The sequence below is a fragment of the Benincasa hispida genome, chromosome 5 (assembly GCF_009727055.1).
Source record: "Benincasa hispida cultivar B227 chromosome 5, ASM972705v1, whole genome shotgun sequence".
Lineage (NCBI taxonomy): Eukaryota > Viridiplantae > Streptophyta > Magnoliopsida > Cucurbitales > Cucurbitaceae > Benincasa > Benincasa hispida.
In genome coordinates this window covers 4,143,279-4,164,268 of record NC_052353.1, presented here as the reverse complement: position 1 = coordinate 4,164,268, position 20,990 = coordinate 4,143,279, and the positions used below count along the sequence as shown (strand labels likewise).

The 20,990-nt window shown below is 31.6% G+C and overlaps 2 protein-coding genes across 2 annotated transcripts; one reads left to right on the top strand and one right to left on the bottom strand.

Moving 5' to 3' along the window:
* Positions 1 to 14,065: 14,065 nt before the first annotated feature.
* Positions 14,066 to 15,869, top strand: LOC120078692 (11S globulin-like). The gene is made up of 4 exons (XM_039032990.1): positions 14,066 to 14,390; positions 14,481 to 14,719; positions 14,844 to 15,374; positions 15,462 to 15,869. The coding sequence occupies exons 1-4, from the start codon at positions 14,066 to 14,068 to the stop codon at positions 15,867 to 15,869; spliced, it is 1,503 nt and encodes a 500-aa protein (XP_038888918.1).
* A 1,677-nt stretch (positions 15,870 to 17,546) lies between these two features.
* On the bottom strand, positions 17,547 to 20,371 carry LOC120078226 (patellin-4-like). The gene is made up of 5 exons (XM_039032449.1): positions 19,927 to 20,371; positions 18,622 to 19,332; positions 18,273 to 18,397; positions 18,037 to 18,178; positions 17,547 to 17,932 (listed from the first exon to the last, which is right to left on the bottom strand). Exons 1-5 carry the CDS (start codon positions 20,038 to 20,040, stop codon positions 17,663 to 17,665), a joined length of 1,362 nt encoding a protein of 453 aa, XP_038888377.1. The 5' UTR covers positions 20,041 to 20,371; the 3' UTR covers positions 17,547 to 17,662.
* Positions 20,372 to 20,990: the final 619 nt, after the last annotated feature.

Below are 20,990 nucleotides of genomic sequence, written 5' to 3'. Positions count from 1 at the left end.
AAGAAGGTATCCTTAATAGACAAGGACCTAGATATAAAGCTAGGCTGGTTGCAAAGGGATTCACTCAAAGACAAGGGGTTGACTACAATGAAATTTTTTCCCCTGTAGTCAAGCAAACATTTATCAGACTCCTACTATCCATTGTGGCTCAACAAGACCTAGAGCTAGAGCAACTTGATGTCAAAACAGCATTCCTACATGGCTTTCTAGATGAAACCATTTATATGAGCCAACCTAAAGGCTATGAAGTCAGTGGGAAAGAAGACCATTACTGTCTACTTAAAAGGTCTATTTATGGCCTTAAACAGTCACCTAGGTGTTGGAACAGAAGATTTAATGATTTTATTCAGAAGAATGGGTTTGTTAAGAGTTCTTATGATGTTGTGTTTATATAAACACTAAAACCTATGCTCATCCTATCTATCTACTTCTATATGTAGATGATATGTTACTATCAGGAACTACTTGAAAGATTAAAACAAGTCAAAGACCTACTGAAATCATAATTTGAAATGAAGGACATGGGCAGTGCAAACAGAATATTAGGCATTGATATCAAAAGAGACAGAAAATCATGCAAACTATGTATTGATCAGACTCAATATTGTGAAAAACTAATCAAATGATATCACATGAAAGAAGCAAAAGCAGTCAGTACTCCAATTACACATCATTTCAAACTTTTAGCAGATAACTCACCCAAAGAGACTGACATTGAACACCTAAAGCTAATGTCAACCATTCCATATTCCCAAGCCGTGGGAAGTCTCATGTACCTAATGATTTCTACAAGGCCATATATTGCCTATGCTACAAGTCTGGTAAGTAGATACATGGCTAATCCGGGTAAGAGGCATTAGGAGGCACAAAGTGGATCATGAGGTACCTTAAAGGCACCACAAGTGCCAGACTACTATATCAACAAACTCTAAGCAGTGAACCATAACTGATAGGTTATGTTAACTCTGACAACGTAAGAGACTTAGATAAAAGAAGATCCCTATCTAGTTATATCTTCCTATATAAAAGTTGTGTATTAAGTTGGAAGGCAACGTTACAATCAGTGGTAGTTCTTTCTACCACTGTGTCTAAATTTATAGCATTATCAAAGGCTGTTAAGGAAGGATTATGGCTAAAAGGGCTCCTATTTGATTTTGGTATTAAACAAGATATAGTAAAGCTATCATGTGACAATCAAAGTACCATACATTTATCAAAGCATCCACAATACCATAACCGAACTAAACACATTGAGATTAAGTATCATTTCATACAAGAACAGATAGAGAATAAGCAGATAGAAGTTCTTAAAGTTCATAGCTCTGAGAATGCCTTTGACATGTTAACCAAAGCAATCACCCAGCTCAAACTTCAGAAGTGCCTCGACATCATTGGGTTTGAGGTGAGAGACAAAGGTTGAAGAAGAAAGGGGTTAGCAAAAAAGGAGCTGGAAGAAACTTGTTGAAGTTAATTTCAATGTGGAGATTGTTAAAGAAATATGATGAAATCAACTTATACAATGTTTGTTAACCGTTGTATTTGAACAAATTTCTATATAAATACATATGTAGTTAGATAGTAGATTGATGTATTGAAAAAAAAACATTGGCTAAACTCATCTGTAGTTCTCCAAGAAATCTCCAAGACTTTGAATATAGCTCCTCCGTGGATGTAGGCATATTGAGGCCGAACCACGTTAAAAATTTTGTGTCTTCCTCCTTCTCTTCCTCAATTATTCTTCTTGTATTGTCTTTGATCTTCATCTTCATCAGCTCTCCCAAGCGAATCTGACAACATTTCCCTATCAGTTCTCTCCATCTCTCTCGGGCACTCTGAAACAAAAAGAAAGAAATTGGTGTAGTAATTCAAGACTTCAGATCAGTGAAGTACAAGATTCTAATCTTGGCCGTCAACGTGTAGGGCAGAAGATTGTTTCACACAGATTGTGCTTTCAGCACATTATTTTTGAATCAGTTGGTTATATCAGCTGGTATTTTAATAAAGACCAATTGTTTTTTCTTTACTTGGGCCTCGGGTTTTCCTTCCAAAAAAATTTCACATTGATTCAAGATCAGCCCAACAGTCCTTGCAGCCTAAAGAGATGCTAAGATGTTTCTAGAACATTTCTTTTGAGATACTTATTTACAATCTTCTAGATAAATCTAAAGATGTTTAATCCTTACTCTTGAGTTATTTATGTGGATACTTGAAGAAGTATCTAGAATATTTAAAGTTTCCTTCTAGTTTAACACTGTCCCTCGGTTTTAGTTATTCTAGCTCTTTCCATCATCTTTAATTTATTGTCGAAACTCTGCATGCTTAGGTGTCTTAGTCTTCTAACAATAAGTCTTAACTTCAAATTGCATCCATTTATTCTTCTATAGTCATTGATTCAATGTTTTGTGATGCTTCTTTATATGTTGTTGGCTCTTTAAATACTTCTAATGTTGCATTTACGTAGCCAAAGTTTGGTGTTCTCTGTCTAGTTAATCTCTACAATTGTGTACACCACGCCAAGGATTGTGTCCTTAGTTCCCCATCCGGTTAATCCTTGTTATTTGTTGTTCTCTTCTAAATTACCTTCTTTTCTTTTTTGTTGAAGCTTGTTGTCTTTGCCTCATCTCTTCTTTTGATCTTTCTTTCAAAGACCTCTAATCTTTAGGTGTCTTTTCTTATTCATGTGCATGCCATGATGATGCTTCATCATATGTAACATTTCTTGATATATAGTATCGTTCACTCACATAATCAATGCATTCTGTCTTTAAGTGTTCCTCATGAATCATAGAAGATAAAGAAATTGAGATATAATCCTTAAAGGCAGAACTTGAAGAATAAAAAAGAGAAACAAAAGATGAGTTAGATGGCTTCAAAGCCATGGTCTTACAACTCATGAAATCACAAGGAGATAAATCGAAATATGTATGAACTCTTCAACTTTTATGGTACACTAATTAAGAGAGTGAATATATTGTATCCTGCAGTTATGGTAGCAACATAAATGTATTCATATGTTTTTATAAATGCTATTAAGACTATGTTGCAGTTATGGTAGCCATTTATTATTATTATTATTTTAATTCAACCATACTTTTGGTGTATTGATTATTGTAAGTGGATATATGGTTAAGTTATAGTTATATTATAAAATTTGGGGGATGGGGTGGGTGGGGAGGAAGTGTGGATAATCAATTAAGGTGTGTGAGGGGATAATTAACTTAGTTATAAATTAGGTATTATGCTTATGAAGAAGTCAGGATGCGCATTATAGCGATGCGATGTGCGAGGAAAATTTGTAACAGCGTCGTAGTACTGTTACTAGCATCGTGACGCTCTCAATAGTTTTAAAAGAACTTTCCCGTTTTTAGGTTAAAAGGATATTCAAACACCAATCTTTTTCATCCATTTTCTCTATTCTTTACTATTTTTAGCCTAATTTTCATACTTTAGACACTAATATTGTCATGAGAAACTTGATTTCAATATTTAATATATAAGAAAAGTATTCTCTAGCTTAGGTTAATGAAGAAAGACATTTGTATTTTGTTGTGAGGACTTGTAATTCTATTTTTTTTTTGTTTCTTATGAATGCTTGTGATTCTTGATGTATTTGAATTTCTATGTCTTGGATTATGTTTGGATTGATCACCCTTGCATACTTTCATTGCTTTGCTAGTGATTAACTCACAATCTATGACATTTAGTTGTGTGTTAATCTTGAGTAGCACGAATTAAAGCATGCTTGTCTATAAATTGATTTGACTGTTTAGAATAGCCCATTTACGACATTGCGTGATTGTTTTAATTCAAGAATAAAATTGGTAAGACTACTTAGGTATTACCTTAGTCACTAATTGTCCTAATTGTCTTAACTATCCCCTTAATTGTAATGCGAGTGTGAGATGTTTCTGGAGTGCATTTGTACCCAATTCATTTAGTATTTAATTTAATTAAGCATCTTAATTAGTGTCCTAGGGCACTTGTCATAGCACTACCAGACAAGTTGGCTAAGCACTTGCATGATTTGATATTTATTTTTAGTGTCCAATATGAACAACTAAACAAATGGGTGATTGAATACCTAAACTAGGCTTTTCTCATCTGTTAATCCTCTTTCAATTCTCGTGTTTATTTTTTATGCTAATCATATTTCATTTTTTTTTTACAATCACGTGCAAAAACAAACAAACAAACTCTCTCCCCCTCTTGGTTATCTAAGAACTTTTAATCGTGATTAGAGGAAAAGACAAGTGCTCCATGCAGATTGACCTAGCTAACTAATGCTATTGTTTTGGTTTGTTTCGAAGTTTGCAAATTTATTTGGTGGTTGAAAAGGATTTGGCACGCTATTCCTTTTCCACTAGAGAGTGGGGTGTCGGACCAGTATGGCAACCCTAGAGAGGGGTGAATAGAATTTAATTAAACTTTTTCTTAAAGTATGCTCAATTTGATCTAATTAGATATTTTAAAATTAAATTAATATAAATTCTTTATGCTAAATAACAAAATTGATAAAAAAAAAATGTAACAATATACTCAATCAATCTCAACTTACAAAATCATGCAATTAAAATTAAACGCAAAATAATAAGTAAAAAGTTAGAGAAGAAGACATAGTCATTTTTATAGTGGTTCCATCAAACTTGATCTATATCCACATTCCCAAGTGCCTCTTGGGATTTCGATTAAAAAAATTTATTTGACTTTTTCCACATACGAGAGTCAAACCGCTACCTTGTTCCTTTTATGGGTTTAAGAGCAAATATGATCCTTTCCTTAGGTTAGGATCCAACCCTTACAATGTTTTTGAAGCTCTAAATCACGCAACAAAACTCTCTAAAAAGAATGGGCATACAAGTTTGAGTCACACACTTTAATCATCACAATACAATAGAAATTTCTCTAAAAAAAATAAGGTGAAAAGGAAGAAAATTAGAAGCTTGTAGAGAGAGTAACAATAGTGACTTTTTTACTAATTTTGATGATTGTAAAGTTGTGAAAAGTTGAAATAATTTTGGAGAAGATAAATATAAAAAGAGAGGGAAGTGGGGTAAAAAGTAGTTTTAATTTGGGCCATTGGGTGGTTCAAAAAATTAAATTGAATGGTAGAGGTTTAAATTCAACTACCATTAAACACAATATATATATCTTTTAAAATCATATTTTTTAAAACCCAATAAAAAACAAGAGCCCACCATTTGTCAAAAATTAGTCGTGAGATACCAACACAAAAGAATATTAAATTCATTTTCTGTTTTTTTAAACCATCCAAAAGTAAAAAGCCTACCATGTGTCACTCTTCCATTGCTCCAAATGCCTTTTTCTAGTTGGTCCAATTTGATAATTTGGCCACACGTCACAATCTCAGGTATTTTTTCATTACATTCTTTTTGTTATATCTTCTTCATTTGAACTTCAATTTGGGTGATTCAAGAGGCAATGGAATTGTTGTTCTCAGCTCTATGCTATAGACTATTCAAAATAATGAAATTGTTAGTAAATAAAATCAAATCATCAAAATATTAATTAATTAATTAACTCAAATTAATTAATTTGAGATTAAGGGCAAAAAAGCCAACAATTTCCACTTTTTTATGATAACCCATTAAAGAAAAATAATTTGAAATGCACATAACCATAGCAACACATGATGATGAAGAAATAATTTCAATGTCAAATATACATATCACCACAAAGTCTGTGCTTGAAATTCATTCAAAAGAATTAACTTCTCCCCCTTAATTAATTCAAAAAACATAATCAAAACACATATTTTTCTTTTACTTCTCCCCCTTTGAAATCATAAAAATGTACAATAAACATATAAGTGCTACCCCTAAAAATATGAACACATACAAAGTTTCCACTTTCCCACTATCAATTTGCATGCTATAATAATATCAAGATTCATCACAACGAATAATACCAAGCTCAAGCCTATTTTTGCAAAAACTTTATTCATTCAAAGGCTTGGTAAAAATATTCATTAATTGATAATTACAGCTTACAAATTCAAGAGTAATATGACCCTTTTACACATACTCTCTAATAAAGAGATGCTTAATATTAATATGCTTAGTCCTAGAATCATGTATAGAATTTTTCATCAAATTAATAATAGCACTAGTGATATCACAAAATATGGACACATTATCAAACTTTAATCCAAAACCACAAAGAGTTTGCTTCATCCAAAGAATTCGTGCACAACAACTAGAAACCGAATATATTCCACTTCGGTAGTGGATAAAGCAACCAAATTTTGCTTTTTAATAAACCAAGATACTAAGGAACTACTAAGAAATTGGCAAGTCCCACTAGTATTCTTACGGTCAAGTAAACTACCAACAAAATCCGCATCGAAATATCTGACCAAATTAAATTCAACATTTTTAGGATACCAAAAGCCTACATCAATACTTCCAAGCAAATATTTAAATATTCTTTTAGTGGCATGCAAATGTGATTCCTTAGGACAAGATTAAAATCTAGCACATAGAAATACACTAAACATGATATCAGGTCTACTAGCAGTCAAATAAAGTAAAGATCCGATCATACCTCGATAAGTCTTTATGTCCACACATTTACCTTTTTCATCTTTGTCAAGCTTGGTGGTGGTGCTCATAGGAGTTTTTGCAATTTTACCTTCATTGAATTTGAACCTTTTGAGCAAATCGCTTGTGTACTTTCTTAACTTATGAAGATGTCATCTTTGAGTTGTTTGATTTTGAGCCCAAGGAAGAAACTAAGTTCCCCCATCATACTCATCTCAAACTCACTATGCATACACTTAATGAATTCTTCACACAAAGATGGATTAGTAAAACCAAATATAATAGCATCCACATATATTTGCACTATTAAACATATCATTATCCTTAATCTTAATAAAGAGAGTAGTATCAAATTTTCCCATTTTAAAATCATTTTCAAGTAAAAAGTTGCTAAGCCTGTCATATCAAGCTTCTAAGGTTTGTTTTAAACCATAAAGAGCCTTTTTCAACTTACAAACATGATTAGACAAATCAAAACTTTCAAAACCCGAAGATTATTCTATATAAACTTCCTCCACAATATAACCATTTTAAAGAAAATACTTTTTACAACCATTTGATATAAAATAAAATCTTATAAGAGGCAAAATCAAGCAACATTCTAATAGCTTCTAATCTAGCAACCGGTGCAAAAGTTTCTTCATAATTTATACTTCTTCTTGACAATAACCTTAAGCTACAAGTCTAGTTTTATTACTAATAATATTTCCATTTTCATCCATCTTATTTCTAAGACTTATTTAGTTCCAATTATAGATGCATTAGAAGGCCTAGGAATTAATTCCCAAACTTTGTTCCTTTCAAAATGATTTAATTTTTCTTGCATTGCTAAAATCTAAAACTCATCACATTTGGCATTTTTAAAACTTGTAGGTTCAACTTGAGAAACAAAAGCAAGATTACTAAATAAATTAAGAGAAGAACAGGTTTTCGCACCTTGTTTGAAATCACCAAGAATTAAATCCCTGGGATGGGATGGAGCCTATCTCCACTCTTTAGGCATAGACGAACAATCATTTTCCTTCTTTTCATTGATGCTTACTTCTTGCATACTTGAAACAATTTCTTTACCTTCGTCACTAACAAGTAAATCTTCAAAATATTTTTTCTAAATCATCACTACAAATAGACTCATTAGAAACATTATTACAAGATTCATCAAATACAACATACATAGATTCCTCAATAATTAATGTTCTCTTATTGAAAACTCTATAAGCTTTACTAGTAGAGGAATATCCTAAGAAAATACCAACATCCCTCTTAGAATCAAAATTTTCAAGTTTTTCTTTGTTATTCAAAATAAAACATTATTTGCAACCAAAACTTTGAAATACCCAATATTTGAAATTTTGCCATGCCAAAGCTCATAAAGAGCTTTATCTAAATATGGTCTAATTAAAATTCTATTTAAAACATAGCAAGCGGTGTTAACGGCTTCCGCCCAAGAATATTTAGGTAAACCATACTCATTCAACATTGACCTAGTAAATTCTTGCAAAGTACAATTTTTCCTTTCAACTACCCCGTTTTGTTGAGAAGTCCTTGGAGAGAAAAAATTATGAGAAAAACTATTTTCTTTACAAAAATCTTTAAAAGCATCATATCAAATTCTCCTCCATGATCACTCATAATTTTAGAAATAAATTTTTGTTTTCATTTTGAACTCTTTTAGCAAAACTAATAAAACTTTTCAAAATATCATCCTTATGTTTTATCATCAAAATCCAAGTAAATCTAGAAAAAAACATCAACTATCACAAATGCATAATAATTCCCTTCATAGCTAACAATTCTAGAATGGCCAAATAAGTCCATGTGTAATAGTTGTAGGGGTATAGTAGTAGATGTCACATTTTTAGATTGGGAAGAAGACTTAGTTTTTGTTTACCCATTTGACAAGCATAACAAACTTTATGCTTTTCAAATTTAAATTTGGGAATCCCTCTAACCAAAGAATTCTTGAAAATATTTGAAATTAAGTGCATGCTAGCATCTTCTAGTTTGGTGAGATCTTGTGCTTCTTGGATTGCCGTCACCTTTGCTTCCCAAGTCTTACGTAGAGACCTAAGAATTTTTCTAACATTTTTGGAAGTTGTATAAACTTTACCAAGTCCTTTCAAAGTATTAATAATATTAGTTAATCTAGTAAACATATTGGTTATCTACTCATTAGTATCCATCTTAAGTAATACATAATTATGAACAAGCATGCTAATTTTAGACTCTTTAACTTTATTTGTTCCTTCATGAGTAATTTCAAGATTATTCCAAATTTCTTGAGCGGGAGAACTCATAGATATTCTATTAAATTCATCTTTGTTCAAAGCACAATACAAACAATTAATAGCCTTCATTAAAAGAACACTTTTTCATTTCCTTTTCATCATACTCTTCTTCTAATTTAGGTTTATCAATATTATCAACCTTTCTCATGGGAACATATGGACCTTTAGCAACAATAACCACAAATTATAGTTAATAGATTGCAAATAAATTTTCATTCTAGATTTCTAATATGCATAATTTGAATCATCAAAGTAAGGAGGTCTAGATGTAGATTGGCCAAATGCAATTTCATTTGCAACTAGGTTTGTCATAATGTTCTAACAATAAAGTTTATCAAGAAAATTAAATATCAAGATGAGGAACCTCACTATGATACTAATTGTTGAACCGGTATAGGAACCCTAGAGGGTGGTGAATAGAGTTTAATTAAATTTTTTCTTAAAGTGTGTTTAATTTGATCTAATTAGATATTTTTAAATCAAATTAATGAAAACTCTAATTTATGCTAAATAACAAGATTGATAAAAATTATGTAACAATATACTCAATCGATCTCGACTAACAAAATCATGCAATTAAAATTAAATGCAAAATAAGAAGTAAAGAGTTATAGAAGAAAATACCGTAATTTTTATAGTGGTTCGGTCAAACTTGACCTACATCCACTTTTCCAAGCGCCTATTGAGATTTCGATTAAAAAATCTCTTTTGACACTTTCCACACGTATCGCTACTTTGCTCTTTTTATGGGTTCAAGAGCAAACCCAATCATTTCCATGGGTTAGGATCCCACCTTTACAATGTTTTTGAAGCTTTAAATTACACAATAAAACTCTCTAAAAAGAGTGAGTATACAAGATTATTTGAGCTCATACACTTTAATCCTTACAATATAATAGAAATTTCTCTCAAGAAGATGAAAAGAAAGAAAATTGGAAGCTTGTAGGGGGAGAGTAACAATGGTGGCCTTTTTGCTAATTTTGAGGATTGTAAAATTGTGAAAATTTGAAATAATTTTGGAGAAGATGAAGTATAAAAGGAGAGGGAAGTGGGATAAAAAGTGAATTTTAATTTGGTTCATTGGATTGTTCAAAAAGTTAAACTGAATGGTAGAGATAGCCGTTAGACACAAACAAAAAATAATATAATAATATACATCTTTTAAAACAAACAAAAAAACAAGAGTTCATCATTCGTCAAAAACTAGCCATTAGACATAAACGTAAAATAATATTAAATTCATTTTTTTAAATTCATTTCGTTTTTCTAAACAATCCAAAAATCAAAATCCCACTATGATCACTCCTCCATTGCTTTAAATGACTTTTTCTAAATGGTCCAAGGTGATGATTTGGCCGACACGTCACTATCTCGGGTATTTTTCCATTACACTTCTTTTTGTTATATCTTCTTCGTTTGAACTCCGATTTAGGTGATTCAAGAGGCATCAAAATTTTTATTCCAAGATCTATGCTATAGACTATTCAAAATATTAAAATTATTAGTAAAAAAAATTAAGTTTGTTATCATCAAAACATTAATTAATTAACTAACTAAAATTAATTAATTTGAGATTAAGGATCAAAAAACCAATATAGATAAGAGTCAATTCCTAGGGTTTATTTGAAGTTGCTAATAATCAAAATAACAAAAGAAATGAAATTACACGACGTAATCAAAATATTATTTAACGTAAGAATAGACGGAAAAATCTGATCCATTAGTAGCTAGACTAAATGCCATAGCGTCTATCCAAACTCGTAACCCAGCCACTTAGCTTGAAGAGCGATTTGTTAAAGTTATCGAAGAATAAGAGATTAGCGCAATCAATAGTTAAAGTTAATGGTTCCCATTTGTCTTGAATTTTGGTTTTTACAAAATATCATCTTAATACATCCTATTTCGTGGATGGATAGGAACTAAAAAAGAGAGATTGAAGTACTTACTTTGGCTTCTTGATTGGCTATTGTCAGAGAAGACATCTATGTTGTGGACGATTTGGAAGATATAGTGGGGGACATGTATAGTTAGGTTCCATTTGTATACTTGGTTGAATTTGGCTGGATAGTAACAATAATCAATTTTATCTCAATATTTTTTTATAGAGGAAACCTTCCTTCTCTGATCCATTCGACTGCGATCACTTATCCTAAGTTTGTCTATGAAGAGTAGATCTAATTATTATTCCTAAGTTTATATTTTATATTGAGTTTTGAGATTGGTATATGAATAAATGCATTGTTATGTTTATATTTGAGTTGAATTTTAAATTTTGATGTTGAGTTTTGACATGCTTGTAGAGTATAGTTTCTAAGTTTTAGTTTTAACTAAGTTGTGGAAGAGAAAACTAATTCATTCATAAGTTTTTAATATTCTAAAAATTTGTATACACTTGGCTCTCCATTTATATAAAATTGATTATTTATTAGTATTGAAACTATTTGAATTTGTTGTTTGTAGGTATTTTGGAGTCATGTCCAAAACAAAGAAGATAAATTGCGATAGACCGTGATAAACTACTATCTATATCTATCATGACACAGATAGACACAAATAATAATCTATCTAGTCTATCATAGATATACAGTAAAATTTTACTATATTTATAAATATTTTGATTCATTTCTCTATATTTGAAAACATTCATTTTTTTTTTACTTTACGTTTTTATTGCGGTCTGTTTAACATTAATGTTATATATGAAAATCAATTAAGCATATATATAAGTTGTTGATGATAATTTTCTTTTCTTTTTAGACTAAATTTATAAGTTGTCAACATGTTTGAGTTGACTAAAAGAATAATAAATAAATATATTTCATTTTCAATAATTATTTAGGGAATACTAAAAAAGAAAAAAACTTTTCCCGATGCTAAGTTGTATGTGTCGAGAAAAATGGTACCTCTCTTGACGCCATACCAATGTAGCGTCGGGCGAGGCTCCCTCTCCCATCGGTATACCCTGAAAAATTCATTGCGATTGCACAAAAAGAAATTGTTTTCTATTTTTTGGTTTTCTAAAAACAAAAGCTGTTTTTATTTTTTCAAAACAAAAAAGACATTAAACTTATTTGATAACTATTTTTTGTTTTCTATTTTTTCTAATGGAAGAGATGAAGAGAGGTTTTAGAGAGAGAGAATGTGTAAAGACATGTAGATAAAAATTTAGAGATAGAGATACAAAGGTTTTATAGAGAAGGGAAAATATAGTAAATTTAGAGGTATATGAAAGAAAAATATTTATTCAGAGAGAATGTAATGGAGATGTGTTTGAGGGAAAATATTAGTTAAACCTCATAAAATATTAGTTAGAAAAAAGAAGTAAATGTTTGAGGGAAAGAGATTAATTTTTGAAGAAAATAAAGTTAAATAAAAAGAAAAATTTTAGAGAGAGTAAATAATATGTTAGATAAATAAGCATAAATGAGAAAAATATTAAACAAAAATTGTAGTGAGATAAAATTTAGAGAGAAGAAAGTTCTTCAGAAAAAAGTTTAAGAGATTTATTTATTAAAGAGATAAAGTTAGAGAGAGAAATTGGAGAGATATATTAGACGAGAGAGAAATGAAAGTAAAAGAATAAGTTTTTTAAAAACAGATTGCTATGAAAGAGATAAAAGATGGAAAATATGAGTATTAGTATTAGAATAAAGAATAAGTTTTTGAAAACACATATATCTCTTTTTAAAAACCATATTTTGGTTTTTTGGTTTTTGAAAATCACTTATGGCATGTCTGACATATTTGAAAGTGATTTTAAAATGATTAAAATCATTTTTGTCATTTTCAAATATACAAATGGTAAAAATTACTAATAAAGTATAGTAATAGTTTCAATTATACTTTTAAATTTTCAATTAAAAAAATTTAGCCCTAAAAACTTATACAAGTATTAAAATTGGGTCTTAAACTTATATAGTTGTATAAATTGTAATGATGGTATAAATTTGAGGGTTCAATTTTTATCATTTGTGGATCCAATTTTCTACAATTATTGTAAGTTTAAGGGTCTAATTTGCCACTTCTAAAAATTGGGAAGCCAATATTTACAATTGAAAGTTCGATTGTGCAATTGAACTACAATTTGCCATTTTCAAAATGACTCACAAAATATCCTTAATTATTCAAAATTCGTTTTAATACTACGACAATTGTGTTTAAACATGCATGGAAGTGTTAGTATTGAAATGATTTTGAGTGATTATATGTGTGTTTTAATGTGATCTTGAACTTGATAAATGTGATTTTAATAATTTAACAAATAGGCACTTAGATTTTTTTTTTTTTAAAAAAAACTAACTTTAAAAAATAGAAAAGGAAGAAACAAAATTAATTTAAATAGAGAAAAAAACATAATTAATTATCAAACAACTCGTTCTTTTAGAAAAGTAAAAACAAAATAGAAAATGAAATGGTGACCTTCATTTTTGTTTTTTTTTTTTTTTAGAAATTAAGCTTATAAATACTTTTTATATTTAAGAGTTTTTTCTTTTTAATTTTGTTATCCATTCTCGAAGTTTTTTCAAAATACAAGCCGAGTTTTGAAAATTAAAAAAAAAAAAGTAGGTTGACTTATTTGATAACAATTTTTGTTTTAGTTTTAACAAAATATTTTTTTTAGTTTTCAAAACTTGATTTGATTTTTTAAAACACCTATAAGAAAAATAGATAACAAAACAAATAAATTAATCCTAAAAGCAGTATTTATAAGATTAATTGTCAAAATAAAATATCAAGTGTTTACAGTAATTTTTAAAACTTTTAGTTTTAGCTTTTAGAAAATTTAAAAATGAAAACTAGTGTAAAAATTTGTGGAAAAAACCAAGTACAATTCTAAAATAAAAGTAAAAACTAAAAAATCAAATAGTTATGAAACCATCTTTGGGTTTTTGATATATTGACATCAAACTATAAATGACAAATATTTGATTGAGATAGCTATGAAGAATACTCCAAAACACACCACAAACAACATAAAGCTAAAACAGCATTTGCCATACAATTTCTTCAGATACCTTAAGCCATCTGCAACATACCATTGCTATTATGTGTACAAAAAATAAGCTATTTTTTCCATGCAATTTGAAAAATGTCTTAATCTTTCTTCCCCATCTTCTCAAACGTGTCCCCTCCTTTACTACCTTCCTTCAACTATAAAATCCCAACGTTCCCCACTCTCCACTTCACTTCAAAACAGTACAACTTATTAAACACACAGCCATGGGAAACCCTCTTTTCCTCTCTCTTTCCTTTTGCTTCTTGGTTCTCTTCAATGGCTGCCTAGCAACCGACGAAAACCTCCGCGACGTCTCCCGACACTTCCGCGAGGGTGAAAGACGGTATCGTGAGTGTCGCCTGGATAGGCTCGATGCCCTCGAACCCTCCCGCCGCATCGAGGCCGAAGGTGGCGTGATCGAGATGTGGGATCCTAGCCACGAGATGTTCCGGTGCGCCGGTGTGGCTGTCCAGAGATATATTATTGATCCCAATGGCCTTCTCCTCCCTCATTACACCAATGCCCCACAACTTATCTACATTGAGAGAGGTACTATCAACTTTTGTTCTTTTATGTTTATCGTTTTTCTTGTTGAGTTTAAAAGTTGTTGAGAATGATGTGATGAGTTTTGTGGAATAGGGAGAGGGTTTAAGGGAGTTGTACTTCCGGGTTGCCCTGAAACGTACCAAGAGTCTCAGCAATCAGCCGGGGAGTTCCGAGACCGACATCAGAAGATCCGCCATGTACGTGCTGGCGATCTCTTCGCTGTGCCTGCTGGTTCTGCTCAATGGACCTATAATGATGGCAATGAGAGATTGATTGCAGTTGTTCTTCTTGATGTTAGTAACCATGCCAACCAACTTGACTTCCATCCTAGGGTAAGTCAGATTTGAATTCAGGTCAATGATATAATGTTTTAACTAACTAAATTAAATTTAGAAATATTGGTATTATTGTGAAGGAGTTACGGTAAATTTAATTTATTTTCTGTCAACCATGCAGGCTTTCTACTTAGCTGGGAACCCAGAGGAGGAGTTCCCAGAGTGGAGATCGGAATGGAGGCAAGAGGGGAGACGACAAAGTAGTCGCAAGGAGGGATCAAGTAACAAGAACAACATCTTCTATGCCTTTGATGACAGAGTTCTTGCAGAAATTCTTAACATAAACACGGAGACAGCAAGGAAGCTTCGTGGAGAAGATGACTTCAGGCGCAACATCATAAAGGTTGAGGGACAGCTTGAGGTGATCAGGCCACCAAGATCGCGGGGAGGACACAGAGGAGAAGAGCGAGAATGGGAAGAGGAACAAGAAGAAGAGATGGAAAGACAACGTGAGCGCCACCAGGGTCGTCGGTGGGACGATAATGGTTTGGATGAAACTATTTGCTCTATGAGAATGAAGGAGAACATTGGTGATGCTTCACGCGCTGATATGTACACACCTGAAGCCGGTCGTCTTAGCACCACCAACAGCCATCGCTTCCCCATCCTCCGTTGGCTTCAGCTCAGTGCTGAGCGGGGTGTTCTCTATAGAGTAAGCAAGCCTATTTGGAATGACTTTCTAAGATGTTTAAAAAAACAATGTAAGCAGGAAAATTGACAGTTTGTGATATTAATGCAGAATGCGATGTACGTTCCACACTGGAACCAAAATGCGCACAGCATAATATTCGTAACAAGAGGGCGAGCGAGAGTACAAGTAGTAGACTGCAGAGGGCAAACTGTATTCGACGGCGAACTACAACAACGACAGGTTCTAGTGGTTCCACAAAACTTCGCCATAGTGAAGAAGGCAGGCGACGAAGGGTTCGAGTGGGTTTCATTCAAAACGAACGATAATGCCATGATTAACACACTGGCTGGCCGCACCTCAGTCATGAGGGCATTCCCAGTTCAAGTCCTTGCCAGTGCCTATAGAATGTCCACAGAAGAGGCTCGAAGGCTAAAATTCAACAGAGACGAGACCACTTTACTGCCCCCTCGTATGTCGTCGTCGCGTAGGCCGGCTATCCCGGTAGAAGCAATGTAAAGGGCTTGGCTTGGTTTGGTTTGGCAGGAAGGGCCAGTTTTGGCTTTTGGTTTTATGGTGTAATAATTTAGGGTTTAAAGCTTCGGAATAATCATAATAATAATAATAAAGACGAGGCCTTTCTTATACAAGAACTTGTGTGTGTATGGCCTTCATGTAAAACAGAGCTTTTCTATGTCCTCTTCCCAATCCCAAAGTTTATCTTTGAATAATAAAACCATCCAATATATATGCTTTTCCTCCTTTCTTCCTCAAATTAGGTTAAATTATTATACAAAATACTTGAAGTTTGGAGTTAAAATTTGTCTAAAAAAATACTCTTGGAGAGATTATCGATTAATTATCATATACAACATCATTTTCTTAGTTGATGGGTAAGAATTGATTAGATACCTCCTTTCTTATATCCGTGAGTTTATGGGCCAACTAGCATGCATTTCGACTAATTTCACAAGAACTCTCATGAACCTACAATATCTGGGTGTCAAGAAAATTCGTAGGATATAAATCTTAGGTAGGTGATCACCATGGATTGAGAACTTCATTCCCTCTAATATACATATAATGCCTTTTGAGATGAAATAAATAACACTAACAATCATAATTTTCAATGTTGTATTAGAATTTTTACACATCAATTTTCATCCTTTATTTTATTTTTTCTAGAAGAATTTCAAAGTTAAAAGGATAAAAATGAAACTCTTCAAAGTGGAGCATGATTAAAAACAAACTCCAGAATTCATGGGTATTTTGTATAGTTTAACCTAATTTTTATACGATTAAATGTGAGAAAAATAAAATAACAAAACCAAGCTCCTTTTGTTAACCATTTAGGCTCCATTTTTTGGATATCTCACACTTTCTTACTCATAGTTTTCACATTCCTTATGTAAACATTTGAAGTCTTAGCTAATGTCCATAAAAAAACTTGAGTGTTTGAAAATTACTTTTTTTAGTTTTTAAAATTGGGTTTTGATTTTGAAAACACTCCTAAAATATAGACAACAAAACACACAAATTAATAAATTAATAGATGAAAGTGGTGTTTATAGGCTTAATTTTTTTTATAAAAAAAATAAAATTGTTATCAAACGGGCATTTGTTTTGGAAAATTAAGTTTATAAGCATTACTTCCACTATATATTTCTATATTTTTGTTATCCAGTTTCTAATAATATTTTCAAAAACTAAATAAAGTTTTAAAAACCGGAAAAAATAGTTTTGAAACAAACATTCATTTAGAACTTGGCCAAGAAATTCAAGTGTTTTAATTTTTAAAGAATGTGAAAATCATAATTGGAAAAATGGAAGGAAATAAACATAAATTTCATAAAAATAAACTAAAATCAAAATCATAAGAGGGTCATTGTGTGTAAGTGTACCAGATGATTTGTTTAAATTTACCATAGATGTACCATGAAAAAATAAAAGTAGGGTTAACCATTATGAGCACCTAGAATTTGTACCTAATGTTCTGATCACTATTTTTCACTTAAAATGTATATGACAGAAATTTAAAACAGAGTTTTGTTGTCTGTATTTCTAATGGAGAAATTAAAAACAGAATGGTGTTCTTTCTGTTTACAATAATTTTCACCATCCTCCTATGTTGTATCAAATTTCTAGTACACCCGACATTTAAGCGAACCAATAATAACAGATTTTAGAAGCGGTCAATTCAAAGACTAAAAGAATGTCAAGAAATGTGATCACGACAAATTTTTTGAGTCATGAAAACCGTTTTTGTTTTAGTTAAAGTCTCTCCCTCCTCCAATATGAGCACTAAGAAATGGCTATTTGTTGAATAAAATGTACATGGGGACAGTGGGCTTGGTTTTTGATCTATAGTAGACTGTCTTCTTATGGTTAAAAGTTGGATTCTCAATTGTTATCACAATCTTTCCAGGTTCACTGATGTAGAAACAATTCCTTAGGCTCTCTCCTACTTTCTTTTGATTTTGCAATTGAATTCTGTATGATCCTTCATCTTCTGGTACAAATTCTTCCTTGTATACGACGTCCCATCCCACCACCGTCACGTCCCACACCATCGTCACTCCCGGCTGTACGTCCAAGTTGTATAATGTCATTTCACCAGATTCAAATTATGAGTCACTTTATATTGTCATTTCTTTTGTATAGTTATTGGATTTCTAGGCTTGATTACCTCAGTAACTGGGAATTCGATGTTGGCAGCGAAGTTTCCTTTAATGCTGAGCTCTGAAGCTTTATCAGCCGGTGAGAAGTCGTCATCGTCGTCTCTTTTAAGCCCACCATATCGAACCGGCAACTGTTCCGGGGCTATAAACCTAGTTTAGGATAGAGGCCTAATTACTTGAAAATTATTCAAAAAATGAAAACTTTGAATATAGAATAGGATCAAGATCATGATCTTTTCCTCACTTGAGAAGTGTCTTGGTCACTTTTGATGGACTTGCAAAAACGAATTTGGCCTTGGTTTTGTGGCTGATAATCTTCGATCGGAGTATGTGTCGCGCGTAGTACCAAAACGGAGCGTTTATAACTATCTGCAAAACCAAAACACACAAAACCAACAACCCTTTTAGAAGAAGTAGAGATATATAGCAGATCAACCCGAGTTTCTCGTGTGTTGCCTCCTGAACTACATCCCATCATTTTAAAGCCCTATCGATTTCTCCAAACATAGATTAGGCTAAAAAAAAAAAAAGGGTGCAGTTCAAGATACTTGTTAGGACCAAGAAGAAGAGACGAAAGAAGATATTGTTCTTACGTTTTTATAGACGAGTTCGGGATAATGATCTTGTAAAAGCAAGAGAGCTTTCTTGCTAACGGAACGAAACTCTTTCATGGCAGGACCGGGAGAGTTTTTCAAATCAGTAATTTGAACAATAGAATCAACCCCTCCTTTCTCAAACCTAAGTTGTTTAATCCCTTTCTCCATATTTTGAACCATCCATCTCAAGAACTCTTCACATTTCTCCTCACTCCCAAATGTTTTTTGGTACATTTCTCTATCTTTCAGAACCCCATTGGCATTGAACCAAAGAGGATGTCCTTCCCTATCTTTACCCTCCAAAAAACCAACCAAATTTTGAAGATCACCACCAAGTTTCTCTTCAAGAATCCCATCAGCTTTGTAGTCTTTTCTCCATTTCAAAGTCTTTCTAAGCATTTCAAAGGCTTCATGGACTTTGTAATGTTTGGCTTTCAAGAACTTTTGAAGTAAAACATCTGTTCCTTCGTGGCCTTTGCTTGGCAATAATGGAACTCCCCAAAGGGTTATTTCTTTGAGTTGTTCTCTGGCTTTGGCTGCTTCTTTAGGGCAAGTGTTTCTGTTGGGTTTGCCAAGAAGATAATTCCCTATAATTGCATCTTCCACTCTGCAACGAAATTCTAATAAAGCTCTCTTCTTTCTCTTCTTTCTCATCTTCTTTTCCATTTCGTCTAATTCTTTTTCCTCCATTTCGCCTTCCGATTTTTCCTGTTGTGTTCATCGAATATATATCCAACTTTCAAATCAATCATGAATTTTGAAATTTGTATTTATTTGGTATTTAAACTTTCAATCTCGTGTCTAACAAATTCTTGACATATTTAATTTTTGTAAAATTAATACATCCTGATCTCAAAATTTGAATTTTGTGTAATATAAAATCTTTATATGCGCCGTTCAATCATTTTATTTTTGTTTTTTTGTTTTTGAAAATTAAGCCTATATAAACAATATTCTCACCTCCAAATTTCTTCTTTTCTTATCTCCTTCTATCAATAGTTTAAAAAACTAAACCAAAATTTGAAAACTTTTAGAATTTAACTAAGAATTCAATCGAATAGGGAGGAAATAGACTTAATTTTCAAAAATAAAAAACGAAATAGTTACCAAATGGGTCTAAACTTTCCATTTTGTGTTTGTTGATACATTTGTGAATGAAGTTTAGAAATTAAATTTATAATTTTGAAGGTTCATAATCAAATAAACATAAACGAAGTAAAAAACACTTATGAATAGTCGATACAATTGAAAATAAAGTACAAAGACTAAATTTATAATTGAATCAAGAAAGATAGGTCTGACCAGATCATCTTCAAAATAATGAAATTCTTCATCCTTGTTTATAGAATGGAGGTGCATATCAGCTTCCACAGTAGTCTCATCATAAACCTTTTTCCCATTTCTCTCGGCCACCATTTTTTCTTCTTCGAAATCCAGGACGACTCCGGCAGCCGGAGAGATGGGGTCGCCGGAAAACCAGATACTGCCTTAGCTAGAACCGATCAGAACAAGAGATTATTGATGGAGAATAAGAAAAAAAATGATGGATGAATTGATGATAATATTAATAATTGAGGCCTTCATTGCACCAAAAGAAAGAAACAAACAAAAAAAAAATCCTTTGTTGAATCATTTACAGAGAAGAGAGGCTGTGGATTCTCAAAACCACAAAAGCCATTGGGTTTTTTTCCTCCCAAATTTAGAAATTCTTTTTCTGAGATTATAATTTTTCATTCATTTGTTCATAGCCAAAAACTCATGAATCAACTGATTTGATTTGGTATGTTGTTACAAATTCGTGGTTCTTATCAATTCCAACATAAAAATATCATTTTTTTAATAAAAGAAACTAAATCCTTATATATATATAAGGATAATTTTCAAAAATAGAAAAATAATGTAAACTATTTACATAAAATAGTAAAATTTTAATCTTTGTTTATATAGGTTTGATTAGAAGTCTATTAGTGTCTATTACAATATTTTTTTTTACTATTCATGTAAATAGTTTGACATTTTTTTCTATCGTGAAAATTTTCCTATACGTTGAAATTCTAAAACAGGGGAGAATTTATTGTCTATGTTGGAAACTATATATGAGAGAATGAATTTTTTGGAAAGATATAGAACGTATGAAAGATATTTATTCGATTTAAATCTGATTTTATATTTGATATATCAATCAATGATATAAAATATATTATTTATACAATTGATTTATCGTAACTTTCAAAGTTTCAATTGTGTTATAGTGCATATTGTTTGTTTGATTATGAGGAATATATTGTTTTTGTTTTTTCTGTATTGTGTTGATGTTGAGTTGTTTTTCCATCCATTAGTTTAGTTTCGATTATCTAATTTAAGCT

What these genes read in the sequence shown, in the direction of transcription:
- LOC120078226 (XM_039032449.1), bottom strand. Translation starts at nt 20,040, where the DNA reads ATGGTGGCCGAGAGAAATGGGAAAAAGGTTTATGATGAGACTACTGTG. An exon ending in ATTATTTTGAAGATGATCTG is followed by an intron (nt 19,333 to 19,926) that starts GTCAGACCTATC and finishes TGAACACAACAG; the next exon opens with GAAAAATCGGAAGGCGAAAT. An exon ending in TCGAATTCCCAGTTACTGAG is followed by an intron (nt 17,933 to 18,036) that starts GTAATCAAGCCT and finishes TTGGACGTACAG; the next exon opens with CCGGGAGTGACGATGGTGTG.
- LOC120078692 (XM_039032990.1), top strand. Translation starts at nt 14,066, where the DNA reads ATGGGAAACCCTCTTTTCCTCTCTCTTTCCTTTTGCTTCTTGGTTCTC. An exon ending in AACTTGACTTCCATCCTAGG is followed by an intron (nt 14,720 to 14,843) that starts GTAAGTCAGATT and finishes TCAACCATGCAG; the next exon opens with GCTTTCTACTTAGCTGGGAA. An exon ending in AGCGGGGTGTTCTCTATAGA is followed by an intron (nt 15,375 to 15,461) that starts GTAAGCAAGCCT and finishes ATATTAATGCAG; the next exon opens with AATGCGATGTACGTTCCACA.